Raw genomic sequence first — 21515 nt, 5'->3', positions numbered from 1 at the left:
GGGGATTGATAGTGAGGGGATTAGTAGTGAGAGGATTGATAGTGAGGGGATTAGTAGTGAGGAATTGTTAAATTATTTTTATATAAAATAATAAAACAAATAAAAAAATATAAAAAATTAAAAATTATATTTTTAAAAAAATTTCCAATATATAAAAAATAAAAAAAATAAAAAAAATTCTAATCCCCTCACTATTTTTCTAATATCATCTCTACCTCCTCACTATGTTTGTTTGGGCGGACTGGATTAGTATTCCTATGACTAATAGTCCTAGGACTACTAATCTGTTGGATTATGTATCCTATCTTAACTAATAGTCAAGTTTAAAATAATTAATCCGTACTTCAATTGTTTAACCAAACATCGGTTTAATAATTTTATTGGACTATTAGTCCAATCCCAAGCTCATGTCCACCCAAACAAACATGACCCAAGGGTATTAGTAATACCAAGGTATTAGTAGTACCCTCTCTATCTCTCAAAACAAACAAGGTATTAGTAATACCAAGGTATTAGTTAGTCCCAAGGTATTAATAGTCCCAAGGCTATCTCTCAAAACAAACACCCCAATAACTAATCCCAAGGTACTAGTAATCCTAATCCCCTTGCTATAACCCAAAACACACGGGGTCTATGGGTCCTAAATAATATATCAAATTTTTTACTAAATCTCTCACATAAGTATGTGACCCACACAAATCTACATGTATGCAGGTCCCACACCCATGTGAGAGATTTGATAAAAAATTTAATACATTATGGGAAATATTTAGGACCCCCTTAGGGGATGACCCCTGCACCCCTAAAGTGATCATGATTCTCTATATATGTGTAGGGTCCACTCATGTATATGTGGGGTTCACATCATGAGTGATTTAGATTTATAGGGATTTTGTGAGGGGTCTTGTGAAAGTGGAGGCCTTAATCATTACTCATAGATTATTTAGGATCCCTAGCATAATTCTAAAGAAATTACTTCAATTTCAATTTAACTCAAATTTATCAATTATATATATATATTTATTTATTTATTTTTTTTTTTTTGAATTTAGCAAGGACATTGTTTAAATTATTTGTTTCATGAGGGGTGTTTTGGAAGATGGTTGCTAACTTTTGACTTTGAACCAAGTTTTTTAGTTTTTGTAGAAAGTGATTTGGGAAGTTAGTAAAAAGTTATTTTTTTGTTTTTTGAGTTAATATTTGTTTATGATATCACTTCAACGTAAAATGACCAAAATATCCCTATCCAACTTAGAAAATTTACTTTTTGACCCTTGTGGCTCATTTTTAGCTATTTATTAACATGGAGGGCAGTGCAGTAATGTCACACATTGCGTTTCTGCACTTCTCAAATGATGTTTGGCGTTTTTAGCTGTAGAGGCGATGCGGGTGTTTGGGAACCCACTTTTGAGGGTAAAATAGCCTCAAACACATTTTAAGCCAAAAAGCCTAAAAAATTCTTATCCAATGATTTATATTAAAAAAAAAAAAAAAAAAAACACAGCCGGAGCAGTGGCAGCCCTACACTGTCATGACAGTGTGTAGGCTCAAAATTGTGGCAGCCTAGCCTTTGAGGCTAAAACGGCGATTTTGCCCCTTTAAATTAATTTTGAAAGATGTGAAATTGAGGACAAAGTTGTCATTTTAACTTTAAACATTATTTCAACACATTTTTCAATATAATAACTTAAATAAAAATCTAACCAACTTTCCAAACACAAAAATTAAAATAGTTTATTAAAATAATCAAAAAATTAAAAAACCTTTAAAATAGCCACTTCCGAAACACCCACCATGTTTTAGAAGCCGCTAAAAACGCAGATTTTTCATTGGGTTCCCAAATGGCCTAGGAGAGTCCTCTAATCTTATGAATAACAGTACTGTAAAAGGGGAACGCTATTTGGTAAACCCTCCTCAAAGGTGTATATCATATGTACCTTATAACTGAATAATAAAATATTATAATTTTATTATTTATGAGTTATAATTTGAAAAAATATCATAATTAAACACAATATAAGATATAATTAAAAAAATTATGAATCATAACTAAAACAATATCATAATTAAAGAAGAAAATTAATCATAATTAAAGAAGAAATTGAATAACTAAGGGTGCATATAGTATACCTTTTCAACGGTGTGTATATTAGAATTTTTCATTGTAAAAATCTTTATTTTTTTTAATTATTTTTATTTTATGTTTTTGTGTTCAGGGAGATGCGAGGGATCTGGAAACTTGAACTAGGGTATTGAGTTCGGCTAACCCTGAATCATATGATGTTTTTTTCCCTGAATCATTGAGTTCACCATATCCTCCTATTCAAGTGATAGTTACATGGGCCCAAATTATTTTCTTTCCCTCATTCGATCCAACCCATATTCAAGTTGCGTCGGCCCAAATTATTTTCTCTCCATTATCTTCTCTCTCTCTCTCTCTCTCTCTCTTACAGAGCTTCTTCGAACATTCAAAGTCAAGCAAGTCACAAAACCCTAACGTTAACTCTCCACAAAACCCTAACACATACACACACACATATATGCAATTGATGGTTTTGTAATTTGGTTCCTTTAACTATGGAGGTTTCAAATTTCCACGCGCCGTCAGTGAAACCTTGGCTTAATCGACCCATTTCCTCTTACAAGGTGAGTTTTGTTTGTATATGTCGTCTTTTTTATTGTAAAATTCTTTGCAATTCATGTGCTTGTATAATTTTTGTTTGTGTTTCCTAAACAAATTGAGTTTTTGGTCTGTGGGTTTAAGTTCATGTGTAATTGTAGTGGTAGGGACAAATGGAAAATTGGGGATTTGGGAATCATTAGGATTTGGATAATCTGGAATTTAATAGAATGTAGAGAAAGTTTAAGAATGTGTTTGGAAGTAAGAATAACTATGCATAGTAAACAATTGGTGGAATGGCGAATTGGATTCGTGTGGCCGAATTTATAGTTAGGGTAGTAGGGTTTGTTTACCTAAAATGAACACTTGGTGTTTTGGTTAAGCTAACTAGTGACTGAGAATACCATTATAATATGTAGCTTTGATACGTTATATTATATTTTAGTTACAAAATAGAGGTTGGATTTTTTGAAGCTGTACATTGAAAACAAATATCAGTCCGAAAGGAACTTTTGAAAAACACACCCTGTTTCATTCTTACGAGAACCTTTAATTTTCAAATTCAGTACCTAATTTAGCTACTAGGCTATGTTTAAATCATGGATTTTGATAGAGATTTGAAAAGAGAAAGGAATAAGGTGGGTGAAATGTGAATGCAATATAATCCCTATCCAAATTCATGATTCAAACACTGCCCAAGTCCACGATCCAAATATTGCCTTAAAGTTGTTTGTTTAACTAGATTTCTTAGAATCAAGGTTATGATTATGATCAAGCTCATAGCTTATGTCCATAACTCAATCTTCAAGCTATTAGTGATGGAAGCTCAACTTTATCAATTTTTGTGCATTACATGGGAATCCAACTACCTTCTCTCTCTCTCTCTAGCATGCGTGAGTGTGTGCACTTGTGCAAACAGACTAATCAGCTATGCTAAACGGTAAGAAGCACGGACACGACATGGGCACGTAAATTTTTAAAAAATGTTGGATATGATACATTGAGGACACGTTCAAAACATATATTTTTATTGTATGTATATTTTTAAATATTTAATATGTATTTTATGTCAAATATTTAATTTTATCAAATTTATAGTTAAAAAAATAGTACTCCACGTGTCCACAGCGTGTTCAAAGTGTCCCAGCGTATCTGACACATGTTTGAAGCATGTTCGGTGTGTGTCCATATCCGACACGTGTCAAACACCTGTACATGACTTCCGGAGAGGTGTCCATGCTTCATAGGCTAAATGCTTTAAAAGTGGGCAGTAGATTATTTACAAAAGTTATACATGCAATGGATGGAACCTTATACTAGTTTATACTCACACAATACACCTTAGTGTATGGGTCCACCTATCATACAATGAACCTCTTATATGAGCTCTTAGTAGCAGGAATCGTCTCAAATGGTGACGACTTTGAGGAAGACGTGCGATTCTGCGCTTCTGAGGAAGAATCGCAACAAAATTGCGAATTTGAGGAGAGGGAAAAGTGAATCTGATGCGAGAAGGAAGCACTCTTGAGAGGGCAAGGAGAGAACTTGATTGTTGGCTTCGATCATCTGTTCGACGATTTCGATCTCGCGCCCTTTGACTTCCCCTTCGAAGCCCTAGTCTTCGTCCCTCTCTTCGAAGCCCTAGGTCATCGCCTCTCTCTCTTCTCTCACTCATGATCTTTTCTTCGTCTCTGTTTGCTTCTCTCTCTCTCTCTCTTCGTCTGTTTACTTCCCTTGCTTCGCTCTCGATCTATTCTGTTCTCTCTCTCCCTCTCCGTTTTCATATTTGACTTTGTTTTATATAATATAATTTATCATATATATAATATATATAAGGGAAAGTTACCCATAAATCCTAAATGTTAAACTTGTGTTCCATTTAGTCCCAAAATTTTTCTTCTAATCCATTTGGTCCTTTATATTGGAAAAAGACGGAATTGCCACTGGTTTGTGTTGATTAGTGTGATAGTTGTGTTGTACACGATATTTAGCCCCGTGTTTGATGAGAATGTGCAACGGTGTGCGCGTGGTTTTGTGACACACGGTGCAAAAGTACACTAAGGGTTTCTATTCTTTTTGTACTCACAGCCATCACGAGAGAGAGAGAGAGAGAGATTGAATCAAAAAAATAGAGAGAGAGAGAGAGCCGTTGCTGCCTTCCTGTGTGTGTCTATCCCCTCCCTTTTTTTAAATCCCTCACCACAGAGAGAGATATATATTTTGTGTGTTTTTCAACTAGAGAGAGAGAGGTCTGTGTTGATCTTTTTCACTCCCAAAATCCACTGAGAGAGAGAGAGAGCCAGTAGATGCATGTGTGTTCATGTCCCAGTCTGTGCCGTGTGTACTGTGTGCGTTGTGTGTGCTGTGTGTGTGTATCAGTGTGTGTGTGTGTGTGTTGAAGCCATCAGTGTGTGTGTGAATGTGTGCGTGTAGATGCATGTGTGTTGATGTCCCAGTCTGTGCCGTGTATACTGTGTGCGTTGTGTGTGCTGTGTGTGTGTTTGTGTGTGTGTGTGTGTATGTTGAAGCCATTAGTGTGTGTGTGTGTGTGTGCGCGCGTGTTGAAGCCATCAATGTGTGTGTGTGGGTGTGTGTTGAAGCCATCAGTGTGTGTGTGCGCGTGTATCAGTGTGTGTGTTGAAGCTATCAATGTGTGTGAAACAAACGCACAACCTCAACCTCCCATGCCTCCCAAAAACCCTAACGTAACATCCCGAATGTCCCACCAATAGAAATATACGAAATACCAAAATGTTTGCAAGTAATCCCTAGAAAATCGGTCCTGCGTAAAAGGAAGGGCTGCGTGAAAGGAAGGGTATAATTGTCCCACTAAATGAAGCAAAACAAATGAATAGGATCAAACATGAATATATTTCCTCACTGATAGGACTAATGAGAACAATAGAATAAAATTGGGACCAATTGGTAAAACTGTTTGTAGGATGGGATTTATCGGTAAATATCCCTATATATAATTTAATTTATAAATTATAATATTTATCATATATAATATAATTTATTATAAACAATATAATTTTTATGTTTAAAATAAAAAATTATTTATTTTATCGACTAAGTGTGAGATTGCTCAATTAGAGAATTTGAAGAACCAGAACATAAATTCTACTGATTTTGCTTTGTAGCAGGTGTTTGAATTGAGGTTGAATACAAAATTTCAAATTTATTGAAGAACTATATTCAAATTAATGTTGAGCATTTTATTTAGATTTATTCAGAAATGGTGTTTCATCAAAATTAGGGGATGGTCAAATCATTACTCATTTGTCGTGTGATTGGTAAGAGAAGCATATTAAGTGGGCAACAAACGGGGCTCAACCAAATGTAAATTTTCCATTTTATGGGTAATTAAATGGTAAAAGTAAATAAGACTTTTATTAATTCATGCAATAATGGGATGATTACCGGCTTGATTGATTGTGAAGTTCACATAACATTAATTAACAGCTTGATTGATTATGCATTTCACAGGACATTAATTTTCTTCTTGTGAAAAAGCTTTTTTAAATATTGACTCTGAAGGTAGAGAGTTAACATACCACTGTTTTCTATCAGTACAATACTTATATTGTTGATTATCTTTCTTTCTTTATTTTATTTTATTTTATTTTTTGGTTGTGTTTAATACGTATTTAGAGTTCATTTCTTTGTATTGTGTTGAGTGTTCATTTTATTATTATTATTTTATTTTTTATTTTTGCAGGGAACTGTATCTTATATCAGGGACTTTAGTACCTTTCCATTTCCATGCATTAATCAGTCGTGGGTGCTTCATCACCCCTCATCACCACGTATGAAGCAACACAATTTAGTTTTAGTCGGTAGTTTTGGACGAGAAAATGGGAAATGGGCCTTGTCTAATCACCACCATTGCAGTTGGAGAACTGCAAAATACAGTAAGTTTTCTTTGCCACGTCTTCTCTGTTATATTTACAGAAGGCAACATGTCAGAAACAGAATACTTGTGAAATTTTCTTTGCAAGCTACAACATCATATTAATTAGAGTATGAATGTGAATCGCCTTGATGTCTGACATGCAGTTGTGCCTATTGACTATAATGCTCATCTCCTCTATTCCTTCGCCCCTGCCCTGCCTCCTATAACATGCTAAAACTCTAGTCTTTTTCAAGACAGTTTCTGCAGAACTGCTCACACTTTGTAGATGCCCTTCTAATTGGGATATATTGGGACTTAAATTTGATCCTCAAAGCAACATATTGACAACGGAGCTGTTCAGGCTGAAAGGAGAGAAGTCATTTTCCCTATCTGTAGAAGAGGATCAGAATGTGAAAACTTGAATGGACCTCCTCTTATCCTCTATCTTGAACGAAATATGATTCTTTTCCTGCATTCTGTGTGTTCATGTGTGGCTGCCTCTGTTCATTGAAGCATCTAGGCATAAAGTCATAGCTTTTTGAGAAATCTGTATTGCAAACATAATTCAGCTTGCAATTGATACCCTGTATAACAGCATTCATAATATTGATAAACAAGTTCCTATGCTTCACGTGGTTTCTTCAAGTTCAAGAAGAGGAGCACTAAATTTCATAGCAAAGAAACTTATTTGAGATATTTAAATGCAAGAGTTAAGCTGTTTGATACTTCCATCATTACAGATCATTTTTTTCCCTAGCTATTGTTTTTTGTGCATATTGTCCCACAAATTACATTTTACATCTTCTTGGGTATGTTACAATTCAGTATTTTGTAATTATATTAAGGCTCTCCTTTTCTCAATTATATTAAGGCTCTCCTTTTCTCCCCCCCCCCCCCCCCCAAAAAAAAAAAAAAAAAAAAATTCGAGTTTATTATCTAAAAGGTTTATATTTAGTTTTAGAGAAAATTTGGTTCAATGGTATCAGGGCTTTCAGTTTTGTTCTTCAGATGTAAGTGGGTCTAACCTCGTACCTTTGCAGTGCAGCCCCCCACCAAAAAGCTTCTCGTTCATATTCATTCAAACTGTGTCAAGTCAAAAGCGAGGACTCAGAGGGAACTATGAGCGGTGAAAGCATCATTCTAGACGAGCAACAGACATTAGAGCGAGAGCTACAGATTGCCATACAGGAAGAGAATTATGCACAAGCTGCAAAAATCAGGGACAGCCTCAGAGTTCTCCAGGAGGATGGCAAAGCTTCTGTACTAGCAGCAAATGCTCGATTCTACAACTCATTCAAGAATGGCGATCTTGCTTCCATGCAAGCCCTTTGGGCAAAAGAGGATAACGTGTGTGTCGTCCACCCTGGTGTGAGCGGCATATCTGGTTACGACCTCGTAATGGGTAGCTGGGAATTTGTATGGGCTGACTACGAATTCCCACTACAGATTGAGATCAAGGATGTTCAAGTTCATGTTAGAGGTGATTTAGGGTATGTTACGTGTATCGAATTGGTCAAGACGAAGGGCAGCAGCTGGGGAAGACAGTTTGCGACTAATGTGTTTGAGAGGATTAATGGCCAATGGTTTATCTGTATTCACCACGCGTCACACGTTGACTTGTGAAGTGGTGTAGTGGTGTATCGGGTAGTGGAATCTTATAGACAATTAACTATCTGATGATCATGCGAATTGGTTGCGATATCTTTACATTGTATGAGTGGAAACCTCGTTTTGTTTGTAATTCATGTATCGAGTGTTTGAAAGTTTTCTGTTTCTAGGAAGTCAAGTAATAAACAGTTCGATGATATCAACAGCGAGTACAATGGATATATTCGACTCATTTTGTATAGTTCTTTGGCCCTGTTTGGTAAGGCTTATTTTCAGTTTATTTCAGTTTTTAATTTAATTTAAGTTATTTTGATGTGTTTGGTTCAGCTTAACAATACAGTTTATAACTTTTTATAAGTTAAAAATCAACTTATTCTTTGAGTGGGGGAAGAGAAGTTTAATTTATAAGTCAAAAATCAACTTATGTTCACAGTTATATGCTATAAGTTGTTAAACTATAAGTTATAATCACTTTCCCACAACTCTACTAAACGGAACCTTTATGTACCGCATACTCGGCTTATCTTGAAACTAGCTCTTGGCTGTCTTCCTTCTTTTTCTTCCTCTTCTTTTTCTTTTTGTGCAGAATCAGTGAAGATGCCATATTAGGTATCATATTTGGCAGGGCATCTCCAAAACAATGTTGCATTTGGATAGAAACATTGTTATTCAGCTTCAATTTGTAAGTGGTAGTACTTGCGTTCCATAGAACTATAGGCAAATCCAGCTATAATTTTGGATCTGATAGATAGCTTTGTTCAAAAGCCCTTTAGTACTGGATGATTCACTATTTTTTTCACCATATCTTAACTATGCTGGTTTTTCCACATTCAATATTACAATGATACCATATATTACTGACACTGACACATAGTATTAGCGATTAATAACAAAATAATACACCGAATGGTGAACACCATTATTTAGATGTAATTATCTCATCCAAGACAATTCAATAACTGCCACACCTACCTAATGAGATTTGTTTATGTCTACATAGTAATTTATTATTGAATGGCCATACACTTGTCGGTGATGATTTGGTATTACCATTAGAAATTTTTTCTTAGACACAACATTTGTCACGTGAAAATCACGTAGGAGATCAAAAAGAACAAAGTGAACTTCATCCAATAACAAATATCATTTTCCTTGCCATTAATATGCAAATATATCCTTCAAAGTATTCCTTCATCATCTTTAATAAACAAATTCATGTACATCACAGTTGTCTTCCACTAGATAAATTAACATAGAGTATGGACCTAAACCATGAGTTTTCAAAAGAGCAATGCTATATGCACAAAAAAAAATCTGTGCACAGAAGCTCTCACATGAAGGTGGGAGGTCCCACATCCCATGTAAGACTCACCCTGAGAATTTTTGTGCATTGTGTGCTACATTTTCTCTGTAAATAGTATTTCAATATTTTTGAAGTGCTTATTACAGAAAGAGGCTTATTACTTTCAGATGAAATTGCAAAAAAATTCATTACAATTTCAAGCAGCTCTAAAATATGTCATTTTCAGATCTCTACTTTCCATACAAACTGAGCTACATAACCATCATTTCATTCACTTGTACTTCAAATTGTATATACTAACTTGATGCCAAAAACGAAACCATGAAGTGTAGAAATTTAATGTATAAAGAGAAATGATTGTATTATTGATTGATATAATGTTGTAGTTGATATCTATTACAATGATTCATGATTCCTATATATATAGAAGAGGGTGAGTGTGTAGTAGGTAAGGAGTAGGTGAAGTGGAGGTGGTAGTGGTGTAGTGGGTTAGGTTTAGTGGAGTAGGTGAGGTGGTAGTGGTGTAGTGGGTTAGGTTTAGTGGAGTAGGTTTAAGTGGGTGAAGTAGGTGGAGAGTAGGTGGATTTTAACAGCCCCCCGCAAACTCAAGGGGGATAAGAACTAACCAACTTGAGTTTGGAGAGAATAACAAAACAAGAAAATACATAAAAATAAAAAAGGATAGGAGACACTGTATGGTCGTGTCAGACCATTGGTGAAGACACTGGATGGTGGTGTCATAACGTTGTAGAGGACACTGTATGGGGGTGTCATAACGTTGTAGAGGACACTGTATGGTGGTGTCATAACGTTGTAGAGGACACTGTATGTGGGTGTCATAACGTTGTAGAGGACACTGTATGGTGATGTCATAACGGTGTAGAGAACACTGGATGGCGGTGTCAGACCGATGTAGAAGACAGTTTATGGGATCATGTCGGACCGTTGTAGCAGACAATGTTGTGACAGTTTACGGAGTCTTGCTGGACCCTTGTAGAAACTAACCGGAATCAATGTTGGGACAGTTTACAGAGTCTTGTTGGACCCTTGTAGAAACTAACCGGAATCAATGTCGGGACAGTTTACAGAGTCTTGTCGGACCCTTGTAGAAACTAACCGGAATCAATGTCGGGACAGTTTACAGAGTCTTGTCGGACCCTTGTAGAAACTAACCGGAATCTATGTCGGGACAGTTTACAGAGTCTTGTCGGACCCTTGTAGAAACTAACCGGAATCAATGTCGGGACAGTTTACAGAGTCTTGTCGGACCCTTGTAGAAACTAACCGGAAACTTCTAATCAGGCGATTGTGGGTTCGTGTCCCACCGGGCGTGCCATCAAAAGGCGTGCCCAATCCATAAAAAGGCGTGCCATCAAAAGTTGCGCCCTCAAAAGGCGCGCCCACTTCATCAAAAGTCGTGCCCGACAGAAAGCGTCGAGCCATCAAAAGGTGAGCCGGAGACGCGGCGAGGCACGTGAGCGACAGTGCGCGTGTCGGCCTCTTCGTCATGTTCTATATAAATCAATGCGGAGGCTGAGGCAGAAAACCTGCTAAAAACTTCTGAAAAACTCTTCCTTGCCTGAGAGAGAAACTCTGTAATACTCTGTAACCAACCCGTCTCTGAAACACTCAGCAACATGGCCTCTTCTTCCCGTCCAGCTACCCAAAACATGGCCTCCTCTTCCCGTGGTCTGCTCACGCTCTTTCCAGAACTGAACGAGCCCACAAGAGAAATAACTGGTGCGGTGGCCAGTGAATCTCAACCAAACACCTCTGGTTTTGCTCCGTTGAACTTTCCGATGCGGTCGGTGGAGCAAAAAATGGCGGTACAAACTGATATTGAGGCCAATCAGTATACTCTGAAGTCATGTGTGGAAACCATGACTGCGGTCACAAACTTGTCGCACCGGCTGCAGAGTAGGACAAATGAGGTGCAACAGTTAAACTCCCAGCTGGCTCTGCTCCAACGCATGTATAAGGATGCGCGAGCAGAGATAAGTGTGCTAAAGGCAGAAAACAAGGAGCTGAAGCGGAAGGCCACCGTGATGTTCCGATTTGGAGGTCCACCATATGCTGCAGTGGAGGAGCAGGGAGGAGGAAACTTGCTTGGTGGTCTAGGAAGCACGGAGGCAACACCGTCAAGGGCCGTCCAGGATGGAGGCAAGAAGAAAAGACAGGCGGCAGAGTAGAGAAGAAAAATCCCGCCTGTGTGTGTGGGTGTTTGGGTTTTTTTTTGTTTTGTTTTGTTTTGTTTTGTTTTTTTTTTTTTTTATGTAAAATGGTGATCGGGGTGAGGCCCGACATGAATAAAATAAGGGAAGGTTTGGTGTGCAATTCTGCCTTTTTTTTTTGTTTTTTTGTTTTTTTTTTTTGGTTGAAATAATAAGAATAATAATAATATATAAAATAAAGTGTTGTGCCACGTCTTGGGCAGATCAAATACTTTGGAAAAAAAGTTGAAAGAAAAGTTGAAAAGATGAGAGGAGAATGGGACAAGCCCATGTGAGTGTGAGTGAAAGTGGGGTTTAAAGAAAGTGAGGTAGTGGGTTGATTAAAAAAAAGGATTGTGGGTTTGAAAGTGGAAAGATGAGAGAGAGAGAATGTGAATGAAAACCCAAATTGACACTTTCAGGGATCGAAGAGAGCAGAGAGAGAGAATCAAAAGGAGATGAATTAGGTGCTCCAGAGATGGGTGCAGCTGCTGCTGCACGTGTTTCAGCCCCCTCAGAAGTTGCCTGATTCACAGGCAAATGAGCCACTGGCACTGCAACTTCCGCTGCTTCTGGAATACCTGAATACAAGTAATCCACAGCTCGCTCTGGATTGTTGTAAGCAGCTCGAAGTGCACGGGTAACTATTTCTTTGTCCCAGTTGCCACCACCTATATCCATTATTTGTTGAATGGTCTGCTCAAGGTTAGAACCAGCAACCAAAATGGAAGCAGCCTGACCATACGTATCAGAAGGAGCATTAGCTGTTGCCACATTGGAACCAGACGAGGTGATTTCTGGGGCCGGTGCTTGTACAGGAGCTTCAGGTGCAGAAGTAGGATTAGAAATTGGTTGAGTTGTAGATCCAGGCTGGGTGGATGAGGTCCCACTTGAGCCCAAAGTTTTACTCTTGCTAAGCATGACAACAAGAAAACCATCTTCAGAGACCTTGTTCTCTGCCAGAGTACTTTCATCTTTCAAAACCTTTCCATTGTGAATCAATAATTGCTGTCCACATGGATAATTGTCTTTTCCTTGCACATCTTCAATTTTTTTCTTAACCGCCATGATGGTGTCAGTGGGTTGAACCCTAATTTCGAAGTGGCTGCCTTTGAGAGTCTTTACAGTAAGCTTCATCTTGGCGAGAAGAGTTGGCGTCAATTCGAGCTAGCAGTGGTTTGAGTTGCTGTAGTGGTTGGAGGTTTTGGTAGGTTTTAATTGGTTGAGGTCTGGCGGGCGGTTAAGGCAAAGTTGCCGCCCGCCAGAAGGCGAAGAGCACCAAGAGCTTAACCTTGCTCTGATACCATGTAGAAATTTAATGTATAAAGAGAAATGATTGTATTATTGATTGATATAATGTTGTAGTTGATATCTATTACAATGATTCATGATTCCTATATATATAGAAGAGGGTGAGTGTGTAGTAGGTAAGGAGTAGGTGAAGTGGAGGTGGTAGTGGTGTAGTGGGTTAGGTTTAGTGGAGTAGGTTTAAGTGGGTGAAGTAGGTGGAGAGTAGGTGGATTTTAACATGAAGTCTTTCTGTAAATAGTATTTCAATATTTGAAGTGCTTAGTACAGAAAGAGGCTTATTACTTTCAGATGAAATTGCAAAAATTTCATTACAATTTCAGATCTCTACTTTTCACACAAACTGAGCTACATAACCATCATTTCATTCACTTGTACTTCAAATTGTATATACTAACTGGAAAATGGCTGGTAGCTTGAAAGTGAAAGGTCGAATGGGTCGAAAATATTCTCTTACCGGTAAGAGAATACAAAAAAAGCCTAAAACGATGTCGTTTTAAGATTTCGAGCCATTCGACCCTCTAATATTTCGAGCTACCAAATGGAGTTGATACTAACTTGATGCCAAAACCAAACAATGAAGTCTTCCCAACTCAAGATCCCATTCCCTTCAAGTTTCAGTACATTTATTCTCTCTTTATTAGCTAATTATACTTCTATTATAAGGTCGAACCTATAGGCCTGTTTTTTAGTGCCTTTCCGAAGGTAACCGGTTAGGCTGACTTTGGGAAGGCTACTAAGGACCAGGTGAAGTATACCAACAGTAAGATCTTCCTTAGATAGTGAATATCTTGTTTCTATGAAGAAAGATTTCTCACCAGGATCAGACCCAAAATGCCATACCTTGCTGAATGAGCTGATACCTTGCATGAAACTAGACTCTTCCAACAGGAGATGGAGGTGGGGCTGGGACATAATTCGTGGGTACTTCTTGGACATTTGTGGGAGTCTTTCTCCTATCAGATCCAGTAAAAGCCGATTCATGGAAAAGTTTTGCTTCAGAGAGGTTATTCACTTCTGAGAATTTAAATGATTTCTGACTACTTAGGACCTCAACACAAATTGAGAATGCTTGTAACAAAGAAATCGATGAACTGAATTCAACTGAGTAAATCCCCTCCTTGAATGGTGCCAGGCTGAAGATTGGCTGACCGTCTTGAGCTCCTCCCTGCGCAGAACGTAAATCATTAACTAATTATCATAACGAAACAAAATGACATCAATATTAGAGGCAGAGAAATAAAAGTAGTACCTGATCGAAAAGATCAAAATGATCTGGATTGGAGAAAGATATGGATGGTCCTGGAAACTGACAGCTCTGATTGTCATTGGCAAGAATTCTTAGTTTGCAACCAACATCCCAGCCTCCACAATCACACGACCCACCGGATTTCCATCTCTCAATCAATGGAGAAGGAATGCCTTTCTTAGGCAAGCCATGAGCACCACCAGGAAGAATGACCGTAGTACTATTGAAATTCTCAGTTTCCCTTTTTTCAAAAGAGTTTCCATCTTCCTGTAAGCAGTCCAGGAATCTCTTCCCTACTGACTGTTTCCCCTTATTTCTCCGATCTCCATCATTACATGAATTCCCAATTGGGATCTTGACAATGATGGCAGCAAGCTCCCCGTTTGGCATTAGTTCTTGCGTTCCCTCATCAACCTGTTGAAGATTCCCACTATACAAAACAGACTCTCTCACTGTAAATTGATCCTTGGAACTCTGTACCATCAAATCAGGATAACAAGAGCTCAAAATCTTCATCTGACCCACGATGTTATATCCATAGTCATAACCTTTTCCTTTATGCCCATGACTTATCCAGCTGCCACTCTTTTTCTTAATTTCATGGACCGAGTAGAATGTGTAAATCCATTCGGCATCATCCTTGCTCAGTGAATTTATTTTTTTCGTGGCAAAGAGAATGTCTCTGTCGTTATTGACAACAAGTTTGAACAAAGGGAGTCCATTCTTCATTGTAAGTTGCACAAGAGCCTGGACTGTTGATGCCTCGTGGCTTTTGTCCTGAACGGATTCAGAACTACTGGTAACTTCGGATGTCAAATGCAAATTTCTTGTCAATTGCTGAACGGTCTCAGCAGAATGGTGTCGACTTGTTACCCTGGTTTTCAGTAGAGGGTCTAGTAACCTTCTTAGAGGGGTGGACCTTGTTCTACTATGAGTATTAGCTTTGCTTTTGCTTGCATTATCCAAAGAATCAGACACTTCGGATCTCACTGGACCAGACTTGACTGTAACATATGTAGAACTCAGTTGTGGAACACTTGAACCTTCCTTAGAACTGAAACTTCTGCTCATCATACCAAGGGTGAAGTTAAATCGACGGTTTGGTGGTGGATAACTTCCTTTGACAGCCGCTGGTTCGGTAGTTTCTTGATCCAAATGCTTGGAAGTTCTAATTGCATTTGCACTGGATGGTGTGTTTGGTGAGTCATTTGGACATATGAAGGTGCAAGAAGCATCATAAGAAAGGTCTGTGCTCTCAGCGTAAGTGGAACTAAACTGTGGAACAGCTGCCCTCTCTTTAAAACTCAAACTTTTTCTGATTTTACTAAGGCTGAAGCTAAATTGATGATTTGGTGATGAATGACTTCCCTTTACAGTTGCAGGTTCAGTAGCTTCATGATCCAAACTCTTTGGAGCATCAATTGCATTTGCATTTGAAGGATTCACACTTGATGCATTCTCATCTATGCATTTACATTGGGATAACATGACTGGTGTTTCATTTGGACACATGAATGTGCGACAAGCATCATTTGGCAGCTCCATGCTCTGAGTATGGGTCAAGCTGTGTGGCCTCATGCCAGACTCAGAGTTGGTCTCTACTCGAAGCGGCAATATGCAAGAGCGTGGAATCTGATGATAGAGTTCTGCAGAGTGAACCACCTCAGTACCAAAGCCATTTGGAAAGCTCTCCCAAATTGCTTCCCTTGGTTTTGCGTGAAATGGTCCTTTCAGTTCTGAAGGTTGAACTATCTCAGAGCAACTTTTTTGGGGAGAATGTTTGGGCAAAAGGACAACAGCGCTTTTGTGTTCTCCATGGGAGTGTTTTTTACCAAGATAATATTCTGATTCTTGCCACTCCTCTACCCTATAGGTTGCTACACTGCTCTGAGCTCTTTTCTCACGCTTAGAAACGTGTGAGAACCCATGTTTTCTCAAGCCTGACAATGAAGTTTCCTTTTCTAGTGTGATCTTTTGATCTGCATCTTTCCTCATTCCCCTCTCAAGCTTTATCTCAGAATAATTCCTGCCAGAAGACTTGTCTGTCTGATGCGGTTTTGGCAGCGCATCCAAGGTGTTCTTTGGAGCGATTTCAAAATCTTGTTGTATGACCTTCCCTCGAGACTGTTTGACATCTTGAGAAAAGCCTTCTCTGTGATATGAATTAAGATGAGGACAATGTGATGGGAGTTTCTTCTTGTGAGGAGCAAGACTCTTGCTCTGAACTGTACTGGAATTACTGCCAGCCGAAGATGCATGATTGTTGCCTCTTGGTGAATGTTTTTTGTTGTACTTCCATTTTTCTAGACGCTCCCAATCTAGAACTCCAAAATTTAGAGCCTTCTCTTGGAAATTTTCTCCTTTCTCCACTCGCTGGAGATAACCAGGCAAATTTGACATGTGCTTAATGAGTTCATCGTCTTTAGTTGCCTTCTTCCCAATCCAAGGCTTTTGAGAGTTCTTGGAAGATTTTGGGTGGGACAAGAGTGCATCATCTGCACTACGTCTTGATTCATGATACAGATCAAGGTAAGGACGACCAAATGGACTTTCTATCTTATGCTTGTCTTGAGACTCTAGAATTTGATTTGCTTGAGGTGATGGGATCTTCCGCTTCACAACTTTTGAGCTTTCTCGTGGCCTTGAACTCCTTTTGACTTCTAAACTGAACCCCATGTCGGCAGCAGATCTTGAATATCGATTACTTGACGCCATCTCAAATGTCATGGAATTACATTTGATTTGACATATCAAAAGCCTTGCTCACAAGTAGGTTATCTAGAAAGTCAAAATCACATCCTGGAAAAATTCATACAAATAAGGATGCTTCTTGTGCTTTGGGGATTAGGGGAAGGGGGAATGAAAGAAAAAGAATGGAGATCATCTAAAGTCGAACAGCGAATGATTTTTTTAACAAAAAAGTTAATATTTCAGCACAGATGACAATTATGCAACAAGGAGGAGCAATCTATATTACGTATTGAAATTTCACAACCTAATCTTAGTTACTAGTGGTGCATTTTTTACCCACGTGAACTGCTTTTGTGGGTTTTTATCTAGACTTCAAACACTAGGTGGATTTTTGTTCAATTAATAAATCAGCCCATTGGAATTATAACTGAATTGAATTTTCATTGGATTATTTGACATCATCACATCTGAAGTACTAAAACAAATATTGATCATATAAACTTTTATGACCAAGATGAAATCTTTCAACTAAGTTCATACTTGTGTTACCAGAAAAAGCTAACCCCCTAACGAATTACGTATTGGTAAGCACATTCTGAAACATGGTACGCTTCCGTTCCAAAATGGTAAATTTAGACCTCGTTTGGAAACCCTCCATTTTAGTCAAAAAGCTAAAAAGTTACCAAATTAGCCAAAAAGCCAACAACCCAAACAAAAAAGTCAAAGATTCTCTTTTCTCTCTACTTTTTGCACATCTTTTCGTAAAAAGCCAAAAAGTCAACCCAAACATACTAGTTTTTTTTAACTCATATTTTAGCCAAATAGCCAAAAAGTTACTAAATTAGCCTGTTCCCAAAAGGGGCTTTAGTGATCCGAAGCGATCCCAAATTTTTTTTCAATATATTTCCTTCAATGTTACCTTAGGAGGAAAAAAAAAATCAAATATAATGAATTAAAATCTAAAGTGAGTTATGTTTTGACAAGACAAAAACATCAAAAGTGAAAAAAAGTAATAATACATTTATTAGATGCCTAATAGTTAAAAGAAATTTATTTCAAAAATATCTCAAATTCTTAAGTGTAATATATACAAGTCTACTCTTATCATACCACAATTTAGAACATGTTCCGTTCCACATACCAAAACGATCCACGTTCCACATAACATAGGTTCGTACAAAGCCACAATCAATTTTTAACAAATTTCGTTTCGATTAGAAGTTCTGACCTTATAATTCATTTTTGAGCCACCCTATTTTTAACATGTTCCATCTATTCTTTGCTTCATTGTTCAAGCATGAACCTGATTTATGAGTTATTTGGCTCACTTTTTTTTTGTTTTTTGTTTTTTGTTTTTTGTTTTTGTTTTTGTTTTTTGTTTTTTGTTTTTTGCATAACATTTCAATGTTTGACTAATTTCCTCCAAACTTTCCCCAGCTCATTCACCAACTTTAGTAAACCTTTCTTCACATTCATGAAGACACTCATCAGGAAGATCATAATGGCGTCTATTCACCTGGACAGACAACTATGGTCATTCTGCTATTTAATCATCTCAAGACTTACAGCAAGTGCAAGCTCCTTAGTCCTAACTCAACTCAACAACTAATCCCGATATGGGTCAACTACACAAATCACATATCACAAGTTTCAAGTTTACAATCATATTGATCTATATAAAATGCATAATATTTTGGTTGTTCACTAGTTACAACCAAGCTGTGAAATGCCTTAGCATGGAAAGAAGATAAGAGGTTTGTGTAAGCTATTGTAAAATTTTCACTGTTGTCCATGTGAAATTAGTGAATAAAGTTCAGGACATTGCAAAAAAAGATTCAGTCACATAAGCATATGAAAACACTTTCCTGTCCATAAATCAGATGTATAGTTTCAAAAGACTGATATCTATCAAAAGAGCCTATCTAAGAATGAAAACACTTTAGAAACAAGAGACATTTCAGAAACACATTAGAACAAATTACATTGGTAGTCCCTATAATTCATCCTAGTGCCATTTTGGTCCATGTAGTTTTAATTGGTTCAATTTTGATCCCAAATTTATGATTTTTATCTCATTTTGATCCAATTGATTAAAATGTTAGTATTTTTTGATTGAAAATGAACAGATGAATGACATGTGCCATACTAATGTGTTACCATCAACCAACTCCGTAACCATTTTTCTTTAAAAATCCTAATCATCGTTATCAATTGGACTTAATTACCACAAAATCTAATATTAACAGTCACAATCGACCTAATTAAAATTACAAGAACTAAAATTGAAGTAAAACGTATAATGTAGAGATTATTGATGTAATTTGCCCAACACATTACCATCAAATCAATTGAATCAAAATATAGAGAAAGTTGTAACCACATAAAGCAATTAGCAAATCATATATTGATCTCTTTTTCGAGAAACTCCAGACGCTTTTTTTTCAAATCTGCAAGAAAATCAAGAACAGTGGCCCAAATACAAACGAGTTCCAAGAAAACCTTGAAACTAACCCCAAATACTACACCACAATGTACATACACGATTCAGATTCACCAAGAAACTAACAGATCTAAACCAAATGAGCACTGAAATTGAAACATAGAGAGAGAGAGGGAGAGAGAGAGAGAGAAATGAGTTAAAAAGAGAATGTTAGAAGACGTACTTGAAGAAGAAATCGAGAAATGGAGATGAGGAGAGGCATTGAGGAAAACTCTACTCAAATGTCGATGAAGATTCGGATGCATTACCCAAGAGTGGGTTAATAGGTAAGAGTGAAATAAAAGAACAACGTAGAATGAAAGCAATGAAAGGAATTGCAGAGAGAACCAAAGGAGAAGAAGAAGCCAAGTAATCGTTCTTGGAATTCGTATTGCGCCGAAGAAGAAGAAGGAAGTCCACACAGGCACAGAGACAGAGGAGAGAGAGAGAGACCGCGAAATTCGTTTCACTGCAACGATAGTGTGTCTGAGAGAGAGAGACGTTTCGTTTCGGAATACGTGGGGGTGTATGTGAAATTGTTATTTTAATTTTTGATTATTTTATGGGGTTAAAATTTTTATGTTTAGGAAGATAGTTAAATTTTTTTATAATTGAATGTGATGTTTATGCACAAAAAAAAAAGTGAAATAATTATGAGTTTAATATAATATTTTGTCTTATTGATTATTTTAATTTATTTTATTTTTAATACTATTTTAGTCTAAAAAAAAAATTAAAAAAAGTTTCTTCCTAAACACTCCTACCCCAAATAATCCAGGATAAATTACAAATATATCCCTTGAAGTTTGCTTATAGTGTAGATTATTTTTTGTAGTTTGAAAAATTATAAATACTTCCTTGTTAATATTTTTTATTTAATAGAATTAACTAAAAAATGAAATTCATAATTATTCTCATATATAATAATAAAATTACTTAAATTATTAATTAAAACATATTTTTAATATTATTAAAAACTATTATTTGACTTGATAATTTATTAATAAAATAGCTGATTTGTTATTGTTAATCATATTATTTAATTTTGATGATGTCTAAAATATTATTTGTAACAATTTGAATTTTTTCAATATACATATTTATTTGACAGAAAATATTATATTTTAAAAATATATATATTTGTTAAATATTATTTAAATAAAAATATTTTTGAAAACTTTATTATTCACTTTTTGAAAAATATTTTTGAAAACTTTACTATTCACTTTTTGAAAATTTAGGCGGATCACTATTCACTTTTTGACAAAATTAAAATTGATTAATTATATTATTTTGACAAAAATGATTGGTTGGTTGTATTATCTTGACAAATGTGATATTAATGAGTTGTTTTCTTTTGACAAAAGTGATATATCCAAATGTAGTGGTAGAATATATTTAGTTTAAAATCTCTACAACATATACAATATTTTAAATAGGGCATATATTTTCAGATCCATCATAAATATTATTAAAGAGATTTTTCTATATGCAAATATTTGATTAGAACATTATATATATATATATATAATGCATATAATATAAATAGAATACATCACGTGCGCTATTAAACTTTTTACACTACATTGATTATATCATATTATAATCAAACAAAAAGAAAAAGGTGGAGTTATATATATATATATATATATATATTATAAACAAGATGGAGCGAATCATTTGTTTGTTTGAAAGTTGTGAACTTTGTATTAAATTGTCTACAAAAACGGTGGCTCCATATTTGAAAAAAACAAAAAAGGAAAAAAAAAAATTAGTCTTACTTTTATCTTTTTAATTATTAACATTGGCTGACTATTTAAAATCAAGGAGCGTGCTTATATAAGCCATCATATCAGGAACGTGCTTATGTAAGCCATGATGTCAAAAGCGTGCTTATGTAAGCCATGACGTCAGCAAGGAGCGTCCAACGGGTATATTTTTGTATATAAATAGAAGTGTTGGGTGTGGAGAAAAATCAAGAACTTGAAGAGAAAATTTTCTTAAGTTTCAAAATTCTGAGTACATTGTATTCTGCTCTGTCTCTTTCACTTTCACTTTCAGATCTAAGTCTAGCCTTTGTTCTTACACTTTCATATCTGCTTTTTGTGAAAAAATTATTGTAAAAGAGGGTTTAAGTATCACTTATTCTTAT

General features: G+C 36.4%; 2 protein-coding genes and 1 pseudogene across 3 annotated transcripts; 1 reads left to right on the top strand and 2 right to left on the bottom strand.

Moving 5' to 3' along the window:
• Nucleotides 1-2177: 2177 nt before the first annotated feature.
• On the top strand, nucleotides 2178-8364 carry LOC114320555 (Nuclear transport factor 2 (NTF2) family protein). The gene is made up of 3 exons (XM_028267627.2): nucleotides 2178-2646; nucleotides 6342-6534; nucleotides 7561-8364. The coding sequence occupies exons 1-3, from the start codon at nucleotides 2578-2580 to the stop codon at nucleotides 8136-8138; spliced, it is 840 nt and encodes a 279-aa protein (XP_028123428.2). The 5' UTR covers nucleotides 2178-2577; the 3' UTR covers nucleotides 8139-8364.
• Nucleotides 8365-9764: 1400 nt separating this feature from the next.
• LOC145801098 (ubiquitin receptor RAD23b pseudogene) lies at nucleotides 9765-13160 on the bottom strand (annotated as a pseudogene). The gene has a single exon (XR_014341991.1). The product of XR_014341991.1 is annotated as a ubiquitin receptor RAD23b pseudogene (transcript).
• Nucleotides 13158-19883, bottom strand: LOC114320556 (uncharacterized). Its single transcript, XM_028267628.2, has 3 exons — nucleotides 19548-19883; nucleotides 14197-16992; nucleotides 13158-14112 (listed from the first exon to the last, which is right to left on the bottom strand). Exons 2-3 carry the CDS (start codon nucleotides 16918-16920, stop codon nucleotides 13819-13821), a joined length of 3018 nt encoding a protein of 1005 aa, XP_028123429.2. The 5' UTR covers nucleotides 16921-16992; nucleotides 19548-19883; the 3' UTR covers nucleotides 13158-13818.
• Nucleotides 19884-21515: the final 1632 nt, after the last annotated feature.

Source organism: Camellia sinensis, chromosome 10 (genome assembly GCF_055761805.1).
Source record: "Camellia sinensis isolate YWXY chromosome 10, ASM5576180v1, whole genome shotgun sequence".
In the NCBI taxonomy this organism is placed as follows: Eukaryota; Viridiplantae; Streptophyta; class Magnoliopsida; order Ericales; family Theaceae; genus Camellia; species Camellia sinensis.
Note: the sequence above shows the minus strand (reverse complement) of the source record. Positions and strands in the feature narration are given on the sequence as shown.

Coding starts and splice junctions, on each gene's coding strand:
- LOC114320555 (XM_028267627.2), top strand. CDS start 2,578: ATGGAGGTTTCAAATTTCCACGCGCCGTCAGTGAAACCTTGGCTTAAT. Junction 2,647..6,341: donor GACCCATTTCCTCTTACAAG/GTGAGTTTTGTT, acceptor TTATTTTTGCAG/GGAACTGTATCTTATATCAG. Junction 6,535..7,560: donor TTGGAGAACTGCAAAATACA/GTAAGTTTTCTT, acceptor TTTGCAGTGCAG/CCCCCCACCAAAAAGCTTCT.
- LOC114320556 (XM_028267628.2), bottom strand. CDS start 16,920: ATGACATTTGAGATGGCGTCAAGTAATCGATATTCAAGATCTGCTGCC. Junction 14,113..14,196: donor ATTTTGATCTTTTCGATCAG/GTACTACTTTTA, acceptor CGTTCTGCGCAG/GGAGGAGCTCAAGACGGTCA.